The sequence below is a fragment of the Podarcis filfolensis genome (assembly GCF_964270895.1).
Source record: "Podarcis filfolensis genome assembly, chromosome: 7".
NCBI classification, from domain to species: domain Eukaryota; kingdom Metazoa; phylum Chordata; class Lepidosauria; order Squamata; family Lacertidae; genus Podarcis; species Podarcis filfolensis.
This window is the reverse complement of record NC_139603.1, coordinates 79823035-79835978: the sequence shown is the minus strand read 5'-3', so window position 1 is coordinate 79835978 and position 12944 is coordinate 79823035. Positions and strand designations below refer to the sequence as shown.

Below are 12944 nucleotides of genomic sequence, written 5' to 3'. Positions count from 1 at the left end.
GTTCTGCTGCATTCTTACCTTTGTAGAAGCTGTGTTGGGTCATCTTCAGCTAGGCTTGTTCATCTATATGTATCATAACATTGTATTTAATAACACTTTCCACCAATTAGCCAGGAAGTGACATTAAGCTAACTGGCTTGTATTTCTCTGGATCCCTTGTTAAATTGGCTGCTTTCCAGTTCCTTGGAGACTGATGTTAGAAGATCAGTAATTTCGTATTTCAGTTCTTTAAACTCTTGGGTGGATACCATCTGGCTCTAGTGACTTGTTAACTGTCATTTTGTTGATAGGTCCTGGAATTTCCAATCTCTGTCACCACAATTTGTCTCAGTTGTTCAGAATTTGTTCTTCAATATGTCCTGTTGGGCACCGGTATAAAGTATATGTGTAGAATTATATATATTACTTTTCTATATAATACCGTACAGGTAAGTCAGGCCTTCTGTTCAGTAGAGAGAGCTCAGGGTGGCTTTCCTTTAAAAAATTGCATCACACTAGAGTTAAGGCCAGAAACATAGGTTTAAATATTCACCATGTTCTGCAGCAAACTGCTGGCATGAACTTAATACAGTATGCAGTGTGGAGTGCTGAGGGAGTAGGATACACAGATGCAAGCTCTTAGTTACAATTTCATCTAATGACATGAGTAAAAAAAGGTGCCAAAAGTTGCGGGGCTATGCTGTGTTAATGGAGTGGTCCTGTGTCTCTTTTCTTTGATTCAGCTGGATAGAGCAGCTGTTGCCAGGTTGATGAATGGAGGTGATTGGCTTCTTGACAGAGCTGTTGCTGGATGTATTTAAAAAATAGTTACGTTAAGACGAAGATCAACTTTTGGAACAACAGTGTTATGCCAATAATGTAGTGGTTAGAGCATTGGACTAGGGCCTGGGAGGTTGGGGTTCTAATCCTCACTCAGCCATGAAGCTCACCTTGGGCCGGTCACTGTCTGTTAGCCTAACCCTAACCTATGGTACAGGGTTGTTGTGAGGATAAGTCGGGGAGAAGGAGAACTATGTCTGCCATCTTGAGCTTGTGAAAAGATAGGTGAGATATAATTGTAATAGGTTTATAACAAAACATGGTTTACCAAACCTTATACCACAGTTTAAAGTACATTTGAATGTATATTAACTTGCAGTCCATTGGAGTTATTAAAATACAGTGAATTTAGAACAAAAACTGTTGTGATGTAGTATGTGTGGGGTTGCCCTTGAAAAGAGTCTGGAAACTTACTGGCCCAAAATGTCATTGTCATGGTTAGACAGGAGCTGGCAAAACTCCAGTTTTGCACTATCTCCTTTGGTTGTCTTTCTGGGCCCAGTTTAATGAAGTGTGTGTTCTTAACTTTTAAGCTTCAAATGGCTTGGGGGCTTGAAAATCGCATTCTCCTCTGTGTTCTCTCCTGTAGGCATTGTTCAGTATCTGAGGCCCTGCTCCATGTTCCCTTGCTTGCTGGAGCTCAGCCGCTGGCAGCAAGAGATTGAGTAGTTTCAGTCTTCCCATAGGGGCCTAAGAAAATGTGAAAATTTCAGAAGGCTTTTGGTGGTGGATAAGTGTTGATTCAGATTTTTGCTGTTTTCTTGTTTTGTCTTTCATCTGCTCTGGACATGGTTTATTGCTGTTATGTTTGGATTTTTTTGGAATGTTTCAGTTATATGATTAGTTGCCTTTTGTTTACTACAAAAGAAAAGTGGGGTTATTAACTCAAGTGTATTTTAGAACCGACCCCTTGGTTAGTAAATATATTGAGGGCTACAGTTAAGAAGAAAATGCTTATAGGGATAAAAATATTTTCAAAATCGTTTATTGAGCGTTTGACAGCATCCATTTCATGGTATTCAATTTAAAGTTTTTCATTTTGCTTCTGTGGATTACCTAGTGCCAACTGAAAAGTGAAAGAAAGGGGAAGAGTTAAACTGCTTATGCATGCTTGAGAATTCAGTGTCAGTATAATGCCTCCCCAAACTTACTTTGTATTTATGACACAACAATCTCTGCATTCCATATTCTAACATAGGGAAGCATTTTTCTGTTGGACTGCATGCAAGCTGTGGAGTCAAAATTGGGATTCCCCCCCCCCCCCCGCCCCACTCCTTCCTTGCTCAGTGGGCTGTCAGGAAAGGAGATTACTCTCACCAGATACTTAAACTGATTGGTGGCAGAAGGCTTTTCTCATTGGAGATTGCTGCTCCCTCCACTGATCCATCTAGGTTGGCTGCCCCTCCTGCCCCTACACCTGCAAGACATTAAGCCGAGGGCAACGTGTAACCCACCCCATTCTAAAAAGTGACATCTTCTGCAATCATAGCAATAAAATAAACACTTGGTAGTGAGTTGAATGAATATTTTTATGGTGATGAACAAGGTTGTTAGATTTAAAAGTAATGCATTCTCTATGTACTAGAACGTGTGCAGTAAGATTAATGCAATACCACAGGAGTGCTTCAGCACAAGTTACTCTTAGGTGTAATTAATGCTTTTGAATAAAAATCAGTAGTAAGTGTCATTATGTTGTAGGCATTGAAACTAAATGCAGAATAAGAATACGAACATCAATACTTCATAAGTTTAGTGATTTTTATTCAGGGGGCTTCCACCCTGCTAATGGATGTGTTAATTTTGGAGACCTATTGTGCAGTAAGGTAAAGGTAAAGGACCCCTGGATGATTAAGTCCAGTCAAAGGCAACTATGGGGTGTAGTGCTCATCTTGCTTCAGGCCAAGGGAGCCAGTGTTTGTCCACAGACCGCTTTCTGAGTCATGGGTCCAGCATGACTAAACCGCTTCTGGTGCAACGGAACACTGTGACGGAAACCAGAGTGCACAGAAATGCCGTTCACCTTCCTGCTGCAGCGGTACCTATTTATCTACTTGTACTGGTATGCTTTCAAACTGCTAGGTTGGCAGAAGCTGTGAAAGAGCAATGGGAGCTCACCCCATCGTGCGGATTCGAACCGCTGACCTTCTAATCAGCAAGCTCCCATTGTTAGTGAATCTGAGTGAATAGCAAAACTGACACAATTTGACTGGGATAAAGCAGTAAAACAAAAGCCTGCCTGTAATTAGAGATGGACTGAGCAGCCAAATTTATCCCTGTTTAAATTTGTTAGTGCTCAGTCATAGGCCCATCACATATTGTATGGACTTTTTTGAAAGAATGCTCCCTCTCCAAACCTGCATTTAAATTGTGCCCATTTTGTATGTAAAATACAAACAAACAAATAAATTTGTGAATGTTTACATAAACTTTTTTTTTATGTACATTTTTCCGCATAGTGAGAATGCATCACAGAATCTAGATAAGCATGTAATCCGATTGAGAGTGGTGTTCTAGTCTGCAGGCAAGTTCAGCAGCATTAGATTGGGTCAGTCTTCTGAAAAAAAGCAGGCTAAATGAATTCCTCTTCCATTTGAATCTGTAATCAGTGTTGTGAAAGTGGACAGTCTTCTGGTGTCATTTGTAAGAGATGCCGGCAGAGTAAAGCTATTAGAAGCCTGTCCCAGGTCCTCAGATGTTCCAACTGCCACTCTGCTGATTAATTATGCTATGGTCTTGGAAACAAGATAGAGAATCCAACAAGGATGGATTTCCAGCACTGCTGCTGTACATTGATTTTGAGGATCATTCTGGATTAAGAGTCTCTTTGATTTTTGCTTCTTACAATAATCTAGTTTATGTTTGACTCCTCATAGTAATTCCATGATGGTTATGTAGCACAGTGCATGTTGCATTATTTCACAGATGGAAACTCCACATTGATCTTACTCAAGAATAATAGCATTCGTGATTATTCAATAACTGACTCTATAGTGCTATTCCTGTAGATAGAGCTTGCTTTATAGCAGACCCATAGCAGAAGTGGCTATTTTTATACCGAAGAATCACTGAGCCTTAAATACAACTTATTACGTTCAGTTATTTATTTTTCTGATGATAACTTCTGGTTTTAAAAACCAATAACCAGAAAGCTGTATTTTGGGAATCAGTTTGAGGTGAGGTTTTTTTAAAAAAGTCTATAGATGTAGAAGAGAAAGTAAGCAACACCTGAATATTTCTCTTTCAATATCACTCTCCAGCCCAAACCTCTAATGTTTCCATCTGGTTGAGCCAGTGATTTGAGGTAACGGGAACATAAAGAAACAGAGTAGCGTATGAATTGCATGAAACTCAGCTAGAGTTTGCATCTTCTACTACTGTACTCTCCCAGTAGCAGCCTTTCATTATTCCACCGCTTGTGGTCAAGTATGAGCTGAACAGTCAGCTACTGTTGGAGAGGGAAGAGACCTTGTTTCAAAATGAAGTTGAGTTTAACTGCACTTTTAAAGGAAAGTGATTCATAAGGGCAACAAATAGATAGAAGGGGGAAATGCTAAGTCATGCTATAGTCAAAAATAAATCCCAGAGGGTGCTTGAACTTCCATTTTCATGCTGAATACATTGCCACATGCCAAGTAATCCGTTTCACTAAAGTACAAACCCCAGATGACCTTTTTTGAGAACAACTCCTGTTTTCACCCACGCCACCCACATCTGGAATTTTACTGTCCTTTTGAGTCTGGGTTCCACCCAAACTGCTTTAGTAAGTTTTCCCACGCTAAACTTGCAATCTTACACACGCTTACCTGGGACTGTATTGAGTAAATTTACTTAAGATCAGGCTGTATAGTTCTTTCAAGAACATTGAAGGTGATGTCACGAAGGGATCATAATTATTTATTTATTTTGGTCCTGGTGTTACTTCTGGTCAAACAAATATTGTAAAAACCTGTTAATCGGAGACAAAAATAAATTGAGTGTACATTTCAAGAGGAATTATGCTTGCATCATACTACACAACAGTTGCGGTTCTGAGGGGAAAGACTAATTTTTCTCCATGTTGCCTGGCTTTTTAGGCTGATGCAGACTTAATGTGGTATATCTCTTAAAAATGGTTATGGGGTTATGGAATCATGTGCACATTTACCAATTGCTTCTCTGTTAAGCATGGACTCCTACTACTACCAGACTCTACAGCTATTACACAACCAGCACTAACTAATGTTTATCTTAACCAGCATTTGAAACTGGGGTGCTGTTTTCAGGAGTTTTAAATAGTTACAGCTAGTGGGTGAAGACTTCATAGCTTTATTTTGTTTATTAGTCTCTGCCTTGTTTTGAATGTTTTGTGCTTTGTATACAAGCATGCTCCTCCCTTCCCTTCATCAGTGTGACCACAAGAAGGAAATTGGGCCTTCTTTTTCTTTCTGCAAGGAGAAAAGAAGGAAATTGGTCTTCTTTTTCTACCTGCAACGAAGCATCTATTAATATTTTCAACTAACAGATAGTTTTGTTTAAACAAGATCTAATGGTGGTTGGTTTACGTTATGGTTTGTCCAAGTAAGAAACAACATTCTGGCTTGTTTGGGCAAGTGCAAACTAATCAGAGTTTGCAATTTCATCCAAAGTGACAAACTTCATTTGAAAACGAAAGCAAATGCTTCCATTCTCCTTGCAAGCACACTGGAGGAGGAGGAGGAGAGAAGGCTCCTCATAAATGTTGATGCTAAAATATTTTGTTTTAACACAAATATCTAAGATTTTGTTATAGAAGTTCATATGCAAAGTTTGTCAAGCAAAGATAAGTGTGTTAATCATAACAGCAGTGCTAATGCATTTACTAGGTTGCTAAATAAGCAATACTCTTACCTCATATTGGAAAAGTTATGAATTTTTCAACATTTGAAATTACTTGAAATTACTACTACTGGACCCAGGAGTGCAGTCTGTGAGTTTGCTGAGCAGATTGTTCCTATGCATTTTGCTTGGTTCAGAATCTTCCAATCCAATATCGAGTGAAATAAACTGATGAATGTTTTAACAATATAAGTGTACAATGAAGTAATAAACTAACTCATAAATAAATTGAGAAGCTTGTTTTGGTATAGGCAGCTGGCAATGGGGGTGCAACATTGGACTAAATGATCCTTGTAGTCTATTCCAACTGTATGATTCTAGGAACATAGCTGTTGTGGTTGGTATTCATTGATAGCCTTATTCATAAGGACTGTTGCTGCCATATGATTCCGAAGTAGCAAGTATGGACAGTTTATTTCCCCTTTTCCCCTGTTATTTCAACTTAATGGTAACAACTTCACAGTAACTGTGGCCCACACAAACGAGGTTAATGAGTGAAGAAAGAAGAGCAGGGAAGACTTGGGCAGCCCACAATATTTCCACATACACCCTCACATCTCTAAGTTCCTGCTTCTCTCTAATGAGGCAGCAAGTGGCTTGAGCCCCACCATGCACAGAGCTTATACTTGGTGTGAATGGCTAGTATAAGCAGATGCATAAGCAGATCGTGAGTCACTACCCTAGGGGAGTAGCAGAAAGTCCAGAATTAATATGCCTGTGGTCTGTTGTGGTGCTATGCACATGAAACAATAGCTGCTGTACCTGCATCTGTGTGCAATAAGAATAATTGCATTAAAAAACATAAGTGGACCTATAACTGGTATATTATTCTTAATTTTTGAATTGCATTGACGTTTTAATGAAATGTGATGCTGTATATTTGAATTGTCAAGATTAATATATGCTAATGTCGGCATGAGTTAATAGAGAATAACCTGATTTTAGATTTTCAAATAGGCATTTAAAGAGAATTAAGAGAAGCACTCAGTTGCCCTTTAAAACTTGATAATTCCTTTTGTAACAGGTAGCAATAAGTTTTCCTTCTTTTTCTTCACAATTGCAAAGAAAATGATTCATTTAGTTCTGTGATTATCGAAAATCCATAGGCAAAATACAGCTGAAAGCATTTTCGCTTGTTTGGGGGTGGGAGTCGGGGAGTAATCTACTACTTTTGGTGTACTGTTACGTGCTTTCTTAAACTGTTAGGTACTATCCCTTAGCTGCAGACACACTTCTTTGCTTTTTGGCTAAAAGTTTTATACTTCAAATTCTGGATATTCCATATCATGTTGAATTTGAAGCCTGCTACAGTGGCCATGTACTAACGTCATGTTGACCATAGCCATAGGGAAATCAGCCTGTGAATGGACTGTGAGCTGGTGCATGCAGCTCATGTCGTTCCTGTTTCATTTCTCCTCTGCTAGAGTGGGGAAGCAAGCGGTGAAGTGGCTGGCTAAGTGTTGCATGTGAACCACTGCTTGTGCTCCCCCCCCCACCAACCACACTGTGAGAGGTAAGCAGAGAACAAACTTTAGCTGCTCTGTGCTAGGTAGCTGATGTTTAGAAATACGTATTAAACCAGGGTTTAGTAATTTCTATGTGAGCAGTGCAAAACCTTAGCCCTGAGATAAAAGGGGAGGATTAATTCCACTTGCTGCTTCTATCTGGCCATTAACTCAATCTTCTTATTCTCTTTGGCTCTATTCTGTGTTCAGTTTGCTAGATAAGGTTGTAACTAAGAAAAGTGATGCTTTGTTCTAGAGTGAAGGAAATCAGCTGTTCTTGCAGAGACAGCGGTAATCATGTATTTAAAATCAGTGGTGTGGGGAAAATAAAACTTTTAATTACTAAGTACTCTGCTATTACAGAAAATGTGATTGATGCAAGTTAAAGGGAGACTAATCCATCAAATGTTTGCATAGGATTTTTATTTGCAAATATAACACAGAAAGTGGGGGGTAACCCACATCCCCAGCTGACATTAACAATAAAAATGTTATTTCAGTAATAAGATAAGCAGTCCATATGTCCAAATAGGCATCTAAACGAGATTGCTGTTTATAAGTCATGTGTACAAATGTAGAAAGGGCAGTGAGAACTTCAGACCCCTGGGTACTAGATGGTGAATGTTTGTCATTCCAGCCTTGCAATATCTTCTTCTTTGGCGATCACTTGCATCCGAGTAAGATTGTCTTCCATAAACACGGTTTTAACAATGAGTCCGTAAGTGATTGTGGAGGCTAATTCTGGATCCAAACATTTTTCCACAGTGGAAGGGTGGTAGTTGATCGTGGTGTGGATTTGCCAAGCGTGCCTTCCTCTTAGCACGTTTCTCCCTTGTGTCCTGAGTTCAAGTGTCTTCAAAGCCCATGACACCTTTGGTAAAGGCTGTTCTCCTATTGGAGCGCTCGCAGGCCAGTGTTTCCCAGTTGTCAGTGTTTATACTACATTTTTTTAGATTTGCCTTGAGAAAGTCTTTAAACCTCTTTTGTTGGCCACCAGCATTACACTTTCCATTTTTAAGTTGGGAATAGAGTAGTTGCTTTGGAAGACGATCATCAGGCATCCGCGCAACATGACCAGTCCAACGAAGTTGATGTTGAAGAATCATTGCTTCAACACTGGTGATCTTTGCTTCTTCCAGTACACTGATATTAGTTCGTCTATCTTCCCAAGTGATGTGTAAAAATTTTCAGAGACACTGTTAATGGAATATTTCGAGGAGTTGGAGATGGTGTTTATAAGTGCTCCATGTTTCACAAGCATATAGTAAGGTTGGTAGTACAATAGCTTTGTAAAAAAAGCATTTTGGTTTCCCTGCGAATGTCCCAGTCCTCGAACACTCTGCGCTTCAATTGGGAGAAAGCCGCACTTGCAGAGCTCAGGCGATGCTGGATTTCGGCATCAGTGTTGGCCCTTGTGTAAAGATAACTGCAACAAGACAAGATATCTGTCTTAAGGGGATTGAATATAGCCAGAATCTTCCTGCCATTGTGTTTTTAGGGTCTCTTTCAGAAGTTACTAGGACTTGAACCCAAATATCAATAGTACTCTTGCTATAGCTACTTCACCAGCTCCTAGTATATACTTTTAGAAATAGATTATAGTTCTCTTTCTGTCTTTGCTGCATATATATGTATATGTAGTGATAGACAGGAGAGAGTATATCACTCATTTCTGTTTCATATTTTGCTGAGGTGCTTGTGAGTTTGAGATGTAGAGATTGTCACCTGAGCTCCTGATGTCATTTGACACACATATATTGGCTTGTATTCGGTGTTAGTCATTCTCGGAATAAATCCATACATATTAATGGACATGAACAACTTTGGTCCATTAGATTTAATATGTCTACTCTGAGTAAAATATAGGTGGATACAGCACAATCTCTATGCCACTTCTGCATTGTTCATCCGTAATCCTCTTCCATCACAGTTCTGTATTTTTCATGTGGATTAAAAAAAGAAGGAAAGAAAATTTGTATTTATATACATACTTTAATATTTGTTTTATAATGCATTTCCACTCAAAATAAGCATTTAAAAAGTATTTATGCAGTTCCTGAGCTAAGAACTGTCAGAACATTTGAGAAATGTAAGAGCTGGTGGATGGATACACACATTGGTTAGAAGGGGCAGATCAGGTCAGCTTTTTATCAGAATTCACAAATATCAAATTCCTCAAACATCCCTAGCCTACTTTAGTCACACAGTACAATCTGTGCTAACCCTTACAACGATGTATAATGGGATTATCTTCCACAGGAATGGTATCTCCTCATGTGGTGAACAGGAAAAAAATAATTTGCTGTATACCAGCTGAGACACAACTCTCTATAAAAAGGAAAATGTGCTTCAAAAAGAAATCAAAGCTTCTTTCTGGGTCCTGGAAATTCCCCTATGTTGTCAGTTTAACAAACCTCATTGCTAAATCAGTTGTTTCAGGCATCTTGTAGAGCCATCTTTTTTTTACCCAGGCTCTCCCTGACCCATAAAGTCAGGCTCTGTTTTTGTTTGTTTGAATGCCTGTTTTTTATGTACTTTTAGACAACCGGTTTTTACATTATTATTTTTTAAAAAATAAAAATCACTAACAAGGAAAGTTTTCAGTTTTTCTTGTGGAAATGATGTATTCAGGCTTTTTTTTTTTTTTTAGTTTATTTTTCCGCCAGTTCACAGGTTTATTTTTCTAGCCAAAGGCCATGACAATCTTGTAGCAATAATATCAATAAAATAACACAGAAATGAGAGTCAGAGTTGGTTTAAATGGTGGTATGACTGATGCTTTTAAAATGTTTTAAGGAGTGAAACCGGGTTGCATTCTGGCTCCCACTCCTTTTAACTTTTATATTGATGATTTGGTGCCAATGCAGACTCCCCCTCCCTAGTAATTAGGAACAGAAAGATTTTAATTTAGATGTATGCTGATGATTTAGTGCATCTCTCTCTTTCTCTGTTGGGCCTCAAAATCTCTTGGGAGTTTAATTTAAAATGCAATACAGTGGTAACTTGGTTTACAATGATAATCGGTTCCGGAGGTCTGGCTGTAAACCTAAACAGGTTGTAACCCAAGGCGCGCTTTCGCCGATGGGGCCTCCCCCCCCCAAAATTGGTTGTAATCCGAAAAAAGGGACACGCACTTCCGGGTTTGATTTGGTTGTAATCCAAAATGGTTGTAATCCAAAGCAGTTGCAAACCAAGCTACCACTGTACATTTCACTGCACAGCAGTTTCCATATTGAAAACCACATTTTGGGGTGCATGGTGAGTGCAAAGCAAAATGCTTACATGAACTCACAGCTCTCATCTAAGCCTCCAGAAAATCCCTACATGTTTCTCTCCCCCCCCCCCCCACCCATACCAACCCAAGAATTACATAGCCACCAGAACAGGGAATGCCCAAGATCGAGTGTTGACCTTTATCAGACCAAAGGGCCCAAGCAATCTATCTCCTCTGTCTGTCTCCCTCTCTCTCTGTTGTCCCTCTCTCTCTCTGTTGTCGGTATTTCAGACTTAAACTCAGTAAAGGAATATGTGAAAGAAGGAAGCAAAGCATATTTTGGCAATTTTCATTAGTATATTTTAGTTTTTCTTCCTGAGAGAGGGGAGACGGATAATTTCAGGCACCTTTTATAAATCTAATTACTGATATGGTTAATTCTGATTGTAATTGTTTTGTATTTTTAATATATAATTTTAGCAGTGTGTGTGTTTTTACAGTGCCCTGGGATCCTTCAGCAAACAAACAAACAAACAAACAAGTTGGCAAACCTCATTTAATTTCCATTCTATAAGTATCAATCATAATCCATATCTATGGTCAGTAACATTCAGCCACCATTAAGATGCCTTTTTCATTCTTGGTTACTTTTACCACTGGTAGAAATGAACTGAAAGTGTTAAGTCACTTCACCTCAGACACCAGACACCCAGCAGATGGTAACATTTGTGAATTGTTGTTGATCTGAACAAGATTAGTTTGGTGACCTAGAGGTGAAAGGCTGTCTATCCCATTACTATATCCTAAGACATCAGATACCCTATTTTGTTTCAAGAACCAGCAAAAATGGAAGACTCATAGAGAGAAACCAAAGCTACTTTGATAAATACCTGTTCTATATTATTTTGTATGCATTGATATTCTTCCATAAATAATAATAATTCTTCTTTCTGTCTTGCATGCTGCTAAATTGTGATTTTAAAAACAGAATTTTTTTTATCATTCATAGGACTTTACGAAATAGATGCCATAATTTATTTGCCACTTAATATTTGTTAACTTATTATATGTACATTTTTTCTAGTACGTATTGGAATTTAGTGTTTTATATTTGTTTATCCTATGCTAAAGCTGCACATTTCTCCCAAGCACATTTACTATGGTGTAAATCCCACTGAACACAGTGGTGTTTACTTCCAGGTAGACATGCCTAGTATTCTGTAGGATGAAATACAGAAGAAAAATATTTATGTATGACCTGACCCTTACGTTTGTTTTGCTTGTTACTCTGCTTTTGTAGAGCTACTTTTTAGTAGCTGAAGTCCGAGAAATGCATGACACTTAAAATATGACACTTAAAACTGTGGAATTTCAACTGAGATAATAGTGAAACTACAATAAACTTCAGTATATTTGTTTGATTTCAAGCTGACCATATAGCACTACCCCCTAGGTCTGCCAAACTATTTTCAAGATGCTTTTTGCCTCAGGAGCTCTTTAGTTCAGAGTTCTTTAATTGACTTGAAGTGACTGAGTGTCTGAAGACCTCCCCAGAGGGTAATAACAATGCCTCTACTGTACGGTGCTGGCAGCTCCTGACATTACTCGGTATTTGCTTACAAGAGCCTCATGTTCAGGTTTTCAGGTGTACAATTCAAAATAGAAGTAGCTTGCCTTTGACATGGACTTTCTTTTTCTGTCTCTAGGCGTTAGATCAGGACCGAACTGCACTACAAAAAGTTAAAAAATCTGTAAAATCTATATATAATTCTGGGCAAGGTAAGCTTTATTTTTCTTAATCATAATAAAGAGTTACTCAGTGTTAATAGTTTTTGCAATTTTACTCTTTTTAAGATTCAAGAAATGGCTGTCTATGGATAAAAAATGCCTATGGATAAAAAATCCAGTTGAAAGGCACTAGCAATTTAACGGAGCTTTGTATTTTTTTTTCTGAACTAGAGTTTTCCAGTTCCATTTATCACAGCTTTAATTGTTTTGCAGGTTGAAGTAACAATGCACATCGGTATATATAATTTTTTGTGAGATTTCAAGCCCCCCCCAAAAAAGCATAATCTGTTGCTCAGAACAATATTTGGCTGTCAAAACAAACACAATATCATAAAGATTATTCTGTTCAAAAAGAAGCGTTTCCTCTTGGCTGTATCGTGATTGATATTTCTTAGTTCATTGGCGGACTGTTGAGTTTGAATTTTGAGAGTACTTTTCTTTCTGTACTCATGATTTTAGACTTCCGTCACTTCCTGTCTGCCCCCCGCCCCCGGTACTTTTTCCTGTCCTAAAAAATGCATGTGAATGAGGCGAGTGTGATTCAGGATTCCATTAATCAGTTAAGCATTATTTATTTTGACTAGGTTCTTGTCAGTGCAAAGTGAACAGGAAATAGATGACTTTCCTAGAATATATTTAATAAAAGTATGACCTGCAAAGAAAATAACTGCTAAATGAAGTATTTAAATCAAGTGGTCTCTTTTAAACGTAATGTGTGCCTATGCCATCTTCACATATTTTGGTCTATAGTCATCTTAAAAAAG

The 12944-nt window shown here is 38.3% G+C and overlaps 1 protein-coding gene across 6 annotated transcripts in view; it reads left to right on the top strand.

The window, feature by feature from the left end:
• ASAP1 (ArfGAP with SH3 domain, ankyrin repeat and PH domain 1) overlaps positions 1-12944 on the top strand; it is a 146898-nt gene that overhangs the window by 66564 nt on the left and 67390 nt on the right. For all 6 annotated transcript variants that reach the window (XM_083621926.1, XM_083621923.1, XM_083621927.1 and 3 more), the window contains one exon: positions 12099-12171. In XM_083621926.1, the coding sequence (XP_083478052.1) occupies positions 12099-12171 (73 nt within the window). The remainder of the gene's footprint in view (positions 1-12098; positions 12172-12944) is intronic.